This window comes from Sciurus vulgaris (genome assembly GCF_902686455.1).
Source record: "Sciurus vulgaris genome assembly, chromosome: 8".
Taxonomy (NCBI): Eukaryota; Metazoa; Chordata; class Mammalia; order Rodentia; family Sciuridae; genus Sciurus; species Sciurus vulgaris.
In genome coordinates this window covers 123,484,747-123,497,061 of record NC_136468.1, presented here as the reverse complement: position 1 = coordinate 123,497,061, position 12,315 = coordinate 123,484,747, and the positions used below count along the sequence as shown (strand labels likewise).

At 43.4% G+C, this 12,315-nt stretch overlaps 1 protein-coding gene across 2 annotated transcripts in view; it reads left to right on the top strand.

The window, feature by feature from the left end:
- Window positions 1–4,084: 4,084 nt before the first annotated feature.
- The window catches only part of UBE2L3 (ubiquitin conjugating enzyme E2 L3), a 58,408-nt gene continuing 50,177 nt past the window's right edge, over window positions 4,085–12,315 (top strand). The window contains exon 1 of one of the 2 annotated variants that reach the window (XM_079152158.1): window positions 4,085–4,161. In XM_079152158.1, coding sequence (XP_079008284.1) covers window positions 4,135–4,161 — 27 coding nt within the window. In that variant the 5' untranslated portion in view covers window positions 4,085–4,134. The remainder of the gene's footprint in view (window positions 4,162–12,315) is intronic. The other variant, XM_079152157.1, reaches the window with a different exon arrangement.

Below are 12,315 nucleotides of genomic sequence, written 5' to 3'. Positions count from 1 at the left end.
GGAGTTCTTTAGGTCAGTCAAATCCCCCAGGCTTGACCCTCACAGTCCAAGAGCACACTTGGGTTTGAGCTTATGATCAGCCCAGTGGCTGAGAAGTTGAATAACAGCTTAAGACTCAATTTCTTCCTCTGTAAACAGACCTGACAGTAATTCCAAATTTAGAGGACTTTTGGGGCATCAATGAGGTGCTGAATGCAAAGAATCATAGTAAGTTGAGTCTTTGAGGATGAATAGCACTTTTTCAGATGGGTATAGGGGTACTGGGGCAGGGATTGACACAGGTATCCCCGGAACAGACAGCAGCATAGGAAAAGGCAGGGGATGAGTTGTGGCTGAAACACTGGTTGTGGGAAAGGAGGGATTAAAGGAGATGAAGCATTGGGTCAGCAGAGGAGGTAAAGACAGAGCTTCAACAATTATGTATCAGATGTGGGTATAACTCCTGGTACCCAGCTTCCTACTTGGGTGATGTGATACTAGCCACTTCTTTTTTGGTATTGAGGATTGAATCCAGAGGCATGTTACTATTGAGCTACATCCCCAGTCCTTTTTAAATTATTATTTTTATTTTGAGACAGGGTCTTGCTAAGTTGTTGAGACTGACCTCAAATTTGCAATCCTTCTGCCTTATCATTCCAAATCTCTAGGGTTATAGCCATACCCAGGAAACCACTTTCATAGAGTCTCAGCATACTCTTCTGTTTTCCTTGTTTTTTCACCTCCTGGGGAACTCCTTCCATCCCTGGCCTCTTCCCTAGCTCTGTCAGGCTTCTCCTCAGAGCTTCTATACCTCACCAAACCCTCATCACCCTCTGGCATTCTTAGCATCTCACGAGGATGCCTCCTTGGAGGCAGGTGCTGCCTAAGTATCTCCTTCTCTGGATCTAAGCCTAAGAACTAGTAGCTAAGTGCTCAGGATGCTGTGCTGATTGGAGGAAGGAACTCTATATAGTAAGTGTAAGTGGTGCTAAATAAGGCACAGTAAGAGGGAGTCCAGGAGGAAGGAAGAGAATGAGGAAGAGAAAAAAGGCACTTCTGATGGGAGACTTGGGAGGAGGCACAAAATACCCTGGTCTGAATAATCAAGGTTTGGCTAACAGGAGGGGAGCTGACCAGAAACCAGCCTTGCTACAAGGAACAATGAAAGTTTTAGAAGTTGAGAGAGGCACCAAAAGTCACAAAGGCCAGGAAACTTTTCCACTGGAGCTGAATACATTTCCTGTGTGTTTGTATAGCATTGACACCCTGAGACTCAGAACCTCAGCTCCTCACCTGCAAAAAGTGAATTCAAGGGAGTCATCTTGAAGGGTGGGGGGCGGGGAGAGAGAATATGCAGGGAGATGCTACAGCAAAGGCTTAGCCCTTGACATTCATTCTCTTCCAATCTTAACCTTTGTTCCAAGCTTTGCATGTTAAGGTCAAAGGTATGAATTGTACTTACTCAACTGGCTTGGTATTTCACAGGACAAGGGTTCCTTTCCCCCACAGAGGGAAGCTGTTCCCAATAAAGTGGTCTTCTTTATTGGACCTGGGCCTACTGAGTGCAGGCCCTGTGTTCACTATAGGATCACGGAGTCAGTCCCCAGGTTTCCAAGTCCCCCATGACTCTAGAAAGCTGGTGAAGTCCTTCAAATGTTTATTGAGCACTCAGTGTGCTGGCCCTTGGGAGAGGTACAAGATTCCCCTTATTGGATGGGGACAAATTCTAACACCCCCAGTGGATGGTTGAAATTGCAGATAGTACCAAACCCTATGTATGTCTTTTTCCCTTATAGCCATGTGTTGATTAGACACAGGGGCACATTCTGAGAAATGTAACATTAGGTAATTTTGTCATTTTGTGAACATTGTAGAATATATTTATACAAATTAGTTTGATCATACAGCTATAATGTCACTATGATATAATCTTATGAGATCATTATCATATATGTGGCCCATCATTGGGATGTTAAGTAGTGCTTGACTGTTTAGCTTATGAATTAGGCACAGTAAGAGATAAATAATGGTAACTAATAAAACAGAACAAATATAAGCCAGGTGCAGTGGCACAAGCCTGGGATCCCAACAGCTTGAGAGGCTGAGGCAGGAGGATCACAAGTTCAAGGTCAGTCTCAGCAACTTATTGAGCCCCTGTCTCAAAAAATAAAAAGGGCTGGGGATGTGACTTTGTGGCTCAGTGGTTAAATGCCCCTGGGTTCAATCCCTAGTACCAAAAATAAATAAATAAATAAATAAATAAATAATAAATAAAATAAAAAGGGCTGGTGATATAGCTCAGTGATAAGGGTTCCTCTGGGTTCAATCCTCAATTCTCACCCTCCAAGAGAACAATTAACAAAATACTGTAATAAAAGTTATTTAAACATAAGTTATTTCTCCATTTAATATTTTCAGACCATGGCTGACCATGGTTGACTATAAACTTGGCAAGTGAAACCTTGGATAAGGGGGGACTACTGTAAAAGGAAGGTAGGGTTTCTGATAGTATAAGGCTTGTCATCTCATTTCTCTCTCCCTCCTTGGGTCAAGCCTGGGTCTCCAGGATGCAATGTGGGAGGCCAGCTCTATTCTAGGCTATATTCTCTCTCTCTCTTTTTTGTTTTTTTACCATACAGGGATTGAGTTCAGGGTCTTGTGTAGTGCTGTGTAAATGATCTACTGCTGAACTACATCCCCAACTCTTTGTGGTTTATTTTGAGACAGGAGCTTGCTAAGTTGTCCAGGCTGGTTCAATCTTGCCACATGTTTCCCGCCAAATAGAATTATAGGCATGCACCACTGTACCTGGCTTAGGCTATATTATTCCAGTTTCCTTTCCTTCTCATCTTTTGTGGGAAAACTAGTGTTCTTAGAATGAAGAAAAACTCCTTAACAAGGCCTGTATGTGTCCTATTCCTTTCTCTCTACATTCACTGCCACCTAAGGTCCAAATTATCATCATCTGGATTATTGCAACAGGCTGCCAGCAAAGTGGCCCTTGCTTCCCATCTTATCTCCTACCCATTTCCATTCTCTAATTGGAGTCTTATCTTTAGATATGTGCATTGACCACGTGGTCCATACTTACACCCTAAAGACCTCTCATAGTACATGGAATAAAAACCCACTCCCATTTCTTTTTTCTTTTCTTCTTCTTCTTTTTTTTTTTTTTTTTGGTACTAGGGATTGAATCCCTGATCCACATCACCAGCCCTTTTAAATATTTTATTAGAGACAGGGTCTTGCTGAGTTGACTGGAGCCTCGCTAAGCTGCTGAGGCTGTGTTTGAACTCATGATCCTCCTGCCTCACCCTCTGGAGTCACTGGGATTACAGGCGTGTGCCATCAGGCCTGGCTCCCACTCCCATTTCTACAGGGCTTCTCATGGTCTATCACTTGCCTCCCTTCCCTTTAATCTTTCTTAATACACTGTGACCACTCAGACAATCTAATGATCCTTGTCAACACTTATTCCTCTGCTTGAAACATTCTTCAATCTTCTCAGCTGTTCTTCCTATTCTTCAGGTTCCAGCATTGGCTCTGAAACCAAAAGCCCAGCCTGGAACCCAGTACCTCTGCTCCTAGCTGGCTGATGATCTTGGGCAAGTCCCTGGCCAAGTTAGTTTCCCGCCACATGGGAATATTAACAGTAACCATATTATAGGGTGATTTCCAGTATTAGAGAAAAATAAAGCAAAAGGGGTGGGGCTGGCAATTAGTAGGTAGGTTCCAGTGTTAACTATTCTTATGCTATTTCTTCAGTGAGGCTTCCCTGACCTCTCAATGAAAAGTAGGTCCCCACAGTCACTTTCTCATGCCCCAGTTTTAATTTCTTCACAGAGCTTAGCAGTGCCAGATATAATCTTACTTATTCAGCTATTTTATGCAACCAAATTTACTGTGCACCTACTATGTGTCAAGCACTATTTGTAATTATCACATAATTGCTCCAAGAAGACTGGGTCTCTGCTTGTCTGCCGGTTCACCTGTTTACCCATGCCAACCCAGCCCTTTGACCCACTCACAGTAGGAGTTTCGCTTAGCAGGGGCACCTCGTCTCGCTCGCCCCTCCCCCACTCCAGGAAGTGCGGGGGCTCCAGCCGCCCGGCCGGCCGCAATGCATTTTGGGAAAGCAGCAGCACCAGATCCAAGATGGCGGCCAGCAGGAGGCTGATGAAGGTAAAAGCCATTCTCCGGCGCCGGCCGGGCGGGGGGCGGCGTCCCGAGCCCGGGGCTCCCACAGCGGGCCGGGGCTCCTCGGGGCGCCGCAACCCGGCCTCTCTTCCTGCGTGACTCTGCTGCCCCGCCGGGCCGCGTGCGAGTTGAGGAGCTAACCGGGCCGCCTAGGCCGCAGCCTGGGCGGGATCGCCAGGCCGCGCTGAGAACCGCCGCCCGCCCCTCCGCCCAGCCTGGGGCGTTCATGCCACCCTCCTCCCGGAGCCCAGGCGGGTCCCCATTGCGGCGGCTGCGGCCCGGGCTGGGGGTGCCGCTGATGCCAGGACCGGGCTGGGAGGACCCAAACCCTGCACTTGCGGGGAAGGCCCGAGACACGAAGTGCCGGAGACCCGGCTGGGAGCCCGCGCTGCGGAGCCGCCCCGCCCTGACCCGCGGTGTGCCGGACAGGAGCCCCTCTCTACCTCTGGAGAGGCCGGCAGGCTGGGAGGCCCGGGCTGGGGAAGAAAGGAGGCGGTCAGGCGGCCAAAGTTAGGTCAGTTTGTTGGTGGGTCGTTTGAAATTACGCTGGTCCTAGCAAACTGTCGCCTTGTGACTGCAGAGTCACACAGCGGGCTAGTTCCAACTCCATGAAGGCGTGGGGTCGGCCCCAATCGTGCCTGGTTACTCTTTCTAGATCTCCCCTATCTACCACTTAGTCATCCCAATCTCCTTTCCCTCTTGAAGTGCCATTTTTTTGGGGGGTGGGTGGGGGTTGGCTTCTGTCGTTCGAATCAAAACGGGCCAAAGTTTATAAAAATAACTTGGTACGCATACTTTGGATCCTGAATGTAGCGGGGTGTCTTCTCGCTAATTGGCTCTTTTGGTGAGGAACACAGGTGCTAAATTGATTTAGGTTGCTAGTGGATTTTCCGACGTCCTCCTGAGCCAACCCAGCTAACGTTTATTAGTCGGCTGCCGGGTAGTGCCACGGAACTGCAACCGAGCCGGAAATACAAAAGGTCAGGGACCTAGTTCCTGAGGGTGCATAAGGAGTTGGGGTTCATTCTGGGCAGACCCGTACTTGGTAGAACTAGATATTGAACTTGAACTTACAGTCTTTGGGCCTTCCTTCATTGGGAATGTTTCCTTTCTTCACTAAGGGCTAGAGAGTACATTAAACTTTATAAAATTGGAGTGGAAGTGGGCACAAAAGAATAATCAGCAGTTTCCAGACCTCTCCTTATCTTTTCTGCCAGTGATACCACCATATTCACCCTAATGAAAGTATTGTTATTCATTTATCCCCCTACATACCAAATGAGATTAGGAGATTTAATTTAAGAAAGATTTTTTGAGTGTGTGTGACTTGCTTCCTCATCTTACAGAAATTGCTTGAATCTAACCACCCTCCTCTCTTAGAGGTGCCCTCTTGAGCCACTCTTTCCCTGTCTTACTTTCATGGACCCCAGAGTTCTTTTTCTAAAGCAAATATTTAATCCTTTCTCTCCTGTTAAAAACCTCTATGGTTTTATTGTCCTCAGCAGTTAATCCTAACCTCTTGGCATGCCAGACCTTTCTTAGGCTGAAAGCATTTGTTCTCATCCTTTGCTTTTCCACTATTCCTCCACCTAATAGTAGCAGCTACCATTTTTCCAGCTTTTACTCTGTGCAACTCTGTACTTTATATTCATGATCATGCTTAATCCTCCCTTTGAAGTAGATATTATTATTCCCATTTTATAAATGAGAAAAGGGAATGCAGAGAGATTCCTTGACTTGTCACAGGCTACAAGGGTGAGAGTGAGCTGTGATCTAACTCAGTTCAAAACTTGTTATGTGGTCTCCCTTTACACATAGTGTTTGCTCACTTTTTCCTTCCAGGGAAGTGCTAGGTTCAGCTCCTAAGCCAGCTACTCTGTGAGCTCCCCATCCCTCATCAGAATGAGTTTTTTCCTCCTCTGTGTGACCACTGAAGTTATTTTATGTTTCTGTTTGACTCTTGTCAGAATCTGATTTGTATTACAGATTGTCTTTCCTACACTGGGCTCTGAATTTGAGTTGCAGGGATACCTAATTCTACCCAGTATCTCCTTAATCTAGTTCAGTCGATTCAGTTTGTAACCCTCCAGGCTCTCAGGGGTCTGAGAGGAGACTTATGGTTTTAAAATTATTTGTGCGTTTCTAAAAAATTTGAGCTCAGAGAAACATATGTAATACTGAGTTTTTTTTTTTTTTAAACCAGAGATTTAACCCAGGGTGCTTAACCACTGAGCCACAGTCCCAACCCTTTTCACTTTTTAATTGAGATGATCTTGCTAAGTTGCTGAGTCTGGCTTTGAATTTGTGATTTTCCTGCCCCAGCCTCCTGTGTTGCTGGGACACCACAGCACCAGGCCAGAGGTTTTTTTTTAACTGCAAGTCTAGTTACATAAATATTTCCTTTGTGTGTGTGTGTGTGTGTGTGTGTGTGTGTGTGAGGTGTTGAGGGGTACTGGTATTGAACCCAGGGCCTTGTGCTTGCTAGGCAAGCAGTCTACCACTGAGCTACATCCCCATTCCTTTTTCTATTTTTATTTTTTGGTACTGGGGATTGAACCCAGGGGAGCTTAACAACTGAGCTACATCCCCAGCCATATTTATTTTTTTGTTTTGAGACAGGGTCTTGCAAAGTTGCTGAGGGTCTTGCTCAGACTGGCTTTGAACTTTCTATCCTTCTGTCTCAGTCTCCTGAATTGCTGGGATTGCAGGCATGCACCACCATGCCAGGTCCCATTCCTTTTTAAAAATTTTTACACACAGGACCACACTGGTCTCAAATTTTTGATCCTTCTGCCTTAATAGCTGGGATTAGAGGAGTGCACTACTATGTCCAACTCTTTTTTATGTTTTCAACACTAAAAGTGTATTGTCATTTTTGTTTTCACACATAAAGTGAGACACTTGTGAAGTTTGGATAGATTAGGAGAGTTACCTAAAATAGAATAATAGAATGTTGGAGAGATGAGGCATATTTCCTGGCTCCCAGTCCCCAATTGCTTGTTCCTGGTCATAGTGTCTTCATTTCCTACTTCAAGGTTCCATGGAGGAGTATGTCCATTTTTTAAATTCATAGAGAATTGCTAGCTATATGCTGCTGATTATTATCTCTCAGAGACAGTGTTTAAGCCTGGTTAGTTTAAAAACAAAAGAAAACTTGATGCATGTTGGCCAATGATCTTTTAGTACTTGGAGCGGAAATAATAAAAGGAATTTTGGATGGTGAAGAATTAGAATTTAGTCAGTACAGTAGTGCCTCATGCAGAGCAAGCAAATACATTTTAGATGGTCAGATTAGCCAGGGTTGGTATAAGGTCCAGTAGCTGATGCAGGATTACCTGAGCCCAGAATTTTAAGATCCTATTTCAGAAAATGAACAACCCCCTTACTGCAACCAGGCTGGGAATCAGCTCAGTAGTAGAACACAACCTAGCATGAGTTCTAGCACTGCAGAAAACCAAATATAAAACAAATGATCAAATTAATTATGTCTTAAAGAATTTTAGATTTCCTCAAAAAGTCTTTTCCAGGATACTTGATATTGAAGATTTCTTTGTAACTCACAGTGGACTGTTTGCAGATAGTATAAAATACAATATTCAAAATAAGTAAAATAAAGGTTCACTGACAACTGAAAAAATATTTTAAAAATTACAATATTCGAAGTAGAGTAAACTGGGTGTAGTGGAGCTTGCCTGTAATCCCCACTAGTTGGGAGGCTGAGGCTGGAGGATCACAATTTCGTTTCTTTTCTTTTTTGGGGTGGGTGGGTACTGGGGATTGAACTCAGGGGCACTTAACCATTAAGCCACAGGGTCTCACTGAGTTGCTTAGTGCCTCGCTAAGTTGCTGAGGCTGGCTTTGAACTTGAGATCCTCCTGCCTCAGCCTCCTGAACTGCTGGGATTATAGGCAGGCACCATAGTGTGCTGGCAAGGATCACAATTTCAAACCCAGCCACAACAATTTCGCAAGACCTTGTCTCAAAAAATAAAAAAGGCTGGAGATGTAGCTCAGTTAGAGTGCCCCTGGGTTCAATCCTTAGTATTACAAAGAAGCATAAATAAATAAACAAATAATTTTAAAAAATTGAGTGGTTTGCATATATTAGTCTGAGAAGTTATTTTAGGTAAAGTGCGTATGATAAAGTCTTTAGTTTCAAAAACAATAACCAAAAAGATGAACCCTTTTTTCGAAACTTTTAAGGGATTACAATGTTAAAAAAAACATTAAGTACATTTTAATTTGCACACAGCTAATTCAGCATTGTTGGCAACACACAGATTGTAACTATTGCTTTAGTCTGGACAGGGAAATAGCTACAAAGCCAAAAGTAAAACCTCTGTGCCAGACTTAGGGAAATTGATTGCTGTTTGATCATTTATTTGTTTCTAGTCTCACATAGCACACATCTCCCCTGGGGGCCCTCTCATTGAGTAGTTTCCCAGAAGGGAAATTTGTGAATTTAGAGGAAGGGAGGGAATATTTTATTAGTTTTTATGGCACAATTGGTGAGATAGGAGTTTGAGAGTTGTAGTATTCTTTTAATGCTATTTAATAACATTCACTCAATTCCATATTGGTGTACTTTCTCAGTCTATAAGCAATGTGAGTAGGAGTAGCAGCTAAATAGCAGTTCATTCCTTGGAATTAATTTTTCCTAAGCAGTGAACCAGTTTGCTCTTGAGTACAGGTTTATATTCTTTGAGGTTGGGTAATGAACACTATAGAGCAATGACTATATCTGGTAGTTGTGTTAGGAGGTGAGAGAAGAGCTAGGCATAGTGGTGTGCACTTGTAATCCCATTTACTCAGGAGGCTGAGCCAGCTGGACCAGCAACATAGTGAGGCCCTCTCTCTCAAAAAAAAAAAAGAGGAGTTTTACAGATAAAGTTATACCTGCATAAATAGCCTGAGTCCATTTTGGAAATGAATTTTAGGGTTTTGGGGACTGAGGAAAGCATTTGTATTTTTTTATCCTTAAGTTGGGACTAATTCAGCCTTCCTTAATGGTATTCTTTGTAAATGTTTTTGTATGGAAAGAAGATTGATACAGGTGCTTGGAAAGAACATACACTTACTTATTGAAACATTTGGGACTTTTCCTTAAGATATACGTAAGAATAAAAGCACTTGTCTCAGAATAGTGGGGCTTTTCCTAATCTTGTTTCAACTCAAAGAAAAAGGGGCTGGGGAAGTAGGTGAACAGTAGAGTGCTTGCTTAGCCCATGTGAGGCCCTGGGTTTGATACCAGCATTGCAAAAACAAAACCCAACAAACAAATCCAATGTAAATTACGAAAGAGGCTGTTGATTTCATATTATTAGATGAAGTCACCTGAAAGTATTCTTATTGTATTGTGAACTGTCATGAAATGTTCACGACATATTTGTTTTCTTTGCTACAATAGTAAATTAGGAATTAAAACTTAGAGATATCCCTTTTGAGCCTAGGTTTTTTTTTTTTTTTTGTACTGGGGATTGAACCCAGGGGCACTTTACCACTGAGCTACTTTTCCAGTCATTTGCTATTTTAATGTTTTATATTGGGACAGGGTCTCTCTAAGTTGCTTAGGGCTTTACGAAGTTGTTGAGGCTAGCCTTGAACTTGGAATCCTCCTACTTCAACCTCCCTAGTCACTGGGATTACAGGAATGTACCACTGTGCCTGACCCAAGCCTAGGTTCTTGTATTCAACCATGTCAAGAGTTTTTGGTGAAGCTGGGTGTGTTGGTGCATACCTTTAATTCCAGTGACTTGGGAGGCTGAGGCAGAATTTCTAGTTAGAAACCAGCTTCAGCAATTTAGTGAGACCCTGTCTCCAAAAAAAAAAAGGACTGGAAATCTAGTTCAGTGGTAGGGTGCTCCTGGGTTTAGTCCCCAATACTGCACAAAAAAATTTTTTTCCTTGAAATGGTACATAGACCTGAAGCCGTATGAAATCCTGAGCTCTTTCTTGAAACTCCTTCTGACCCCTTACTTCTCATCATGTTTTGTTTTACTTAGTTAATGGTCTACTTGTCTACTCAGTTACCTAAGGAAGAAAACTGGGTAGCTGTCTGAACTCTTTCCTCTTATGTCTATCCACTTACTAGATTCTTCTGAACTATACTATCCAGGTCTGTTCTCTGCCTGTCTTCCAACAGTTCTCTTTGCTGCTGCTTAGTTCAGGCCATTCCCATCTGCATGGGCCACCTGCATCAGATTCCAGTCAGCCTGTCCTCTGTCCCACACCATTCCTGGCCAGCAGTTGATCAGTTGTGTGTGGAGCTGGAGAGAAATGCACATGCTCAGGCTCTGTGCTCAGAGATTAAATGTATGCAGTATAGCAGGGGTGAGACTGGGATGCAGGATTAACAAGTTCACATGTCCACATTCTTAAGCATGTTCCTTCAAGGTCTGATCTCTTCAATTTTGTCTCTTCCCCACTTGCCTGTGAAATCCCCTAAACATGGCATGCTTTGTTTACTCTGGATTTTTTTTTTTTTTTTTTTTTTTTTTTTTTTTTTTTTTTTAATTTTTGGTGGTGCTGGTCATCAAACCCAAGGGCTTGTGTATAGGCAAGCACTCTGACACAGCTATATCCCCGCCCACTCTGGGTCTTTTGATTGGAATTCCAGTTTTCTTCAGTACTGAGGATTGAACCCAGGAGCACTCTATCACTGAGCTACATCACCAATTCTTTTTTTTTTTTTTTTTTTTTTTTTTTTTTTGAGGCTGGCTTTGAACTTGTGTTCCTCCCCCAAGTAGCTGATACTATAGGCATACACCACTGCACTCTGTCCTATCTCTTCTATGCCAGGGTGACTTCTTGTCCTTTGAGATTCAGTTTAAGGGGCATCTTCTCTGGACCCAGCCCTTGAAGTGATCAGTGAAGAAGAAAAACAGCACACACCTGGAACCAAGAAATTCTGCCCTATTGGGATGAGTGCTGCATGGCCTGCTGAATGGTAGACTGCAGGGGAGAGAAAGACCCTGACATTGAGAAGGTGGTGGAATGTGATCTGGCCCTTTAAGAATGAGTAGGGTTTGGTGGGGCATGATAATACAAGCCTGTAATCCCAGTGGCTCTGGAGGCTGAGGTAGGAGGATCTCAAGTTCAAAACCACCCTCAACCATTTAGTGAGGAGGCCCTAAGCAACTAGAGCCCCTATCTCTAAAGGAAATATTTTAAAAAGGACTGGGGATGTGACTCGGTAGTTAAGCCTCTCTGGGTTCAATCCATGTGTTTTCTATAGCCAGCCTCAGCCTACTTGGAATATAGACCAGTGAGATTGAATCACTTTTCATCCCCAGAATGTGGGCAATGGTCCAGAGATGCCCTGAAGAGTCCCAGAAACTGTCTTACCAAATCCCCAAAACAAGCAGCCTGCTTCTGACTTTGTGCTGTTCCCTCCTTGAGTTTTAGTTAGGCTCACCCTTGAGGTGCTTTCGAGAAGCACAGGGGAACTGGCCTGGTTTTGCCCCAGGTTGTCATGTACAACACAGCTGACTCCTCCAGAACTAGGAGTCTTCAGCTTGTGAAGCCAGTCTTGGCAGGACAAAGTTCTCTGGAAGGGACATTATGGAAGGTTTAGGTACAGGTTGTAGAGCTTCCTGTAACCTTTAGGTTTGAGTTGCACTCTCCAGGGAAAGTGACAGGTTTTTCATTTGTTTTGCCTGCTTGTGTCTTGTCTAACTGGCCTTAGTCTGCCTGGAATATATAGATAAACCTAACTCTCCTCAGTAAAAACTTATAGAATAGGGACCTTCACTCAGGTCAAAGGTATTGAAAGGAAGACTAATGGATTAAGAACTAGTTACTGGGGCTACAGGCATGTGTCACCATGCCCAGCTATGTGTAAGTTTCTTTGTTTAAAAATGTTTATTTGTGGGCTGGGGTTGTGGCTCAGTAGTAGAGTGCTTACCTAGATGCCCTGGTTTGATCCTTAGCACTACATAAAAATAAAGCTATGGTGTCCACCTATACCTAAAAACAAAATATTAAAAAAATTTATTTGTGGAGGCTATTGCCTCCCCCTACACAGTAGTTTATCCAGTGGTTTATTTTGTATTACCTGTAAATAAAGCGTCTTTATTTAAAAAAAAAAAAAAAAAAAGTTTTCTTTACAAAATTGAACTCAAAATGTGCCTTTCCAGTATCT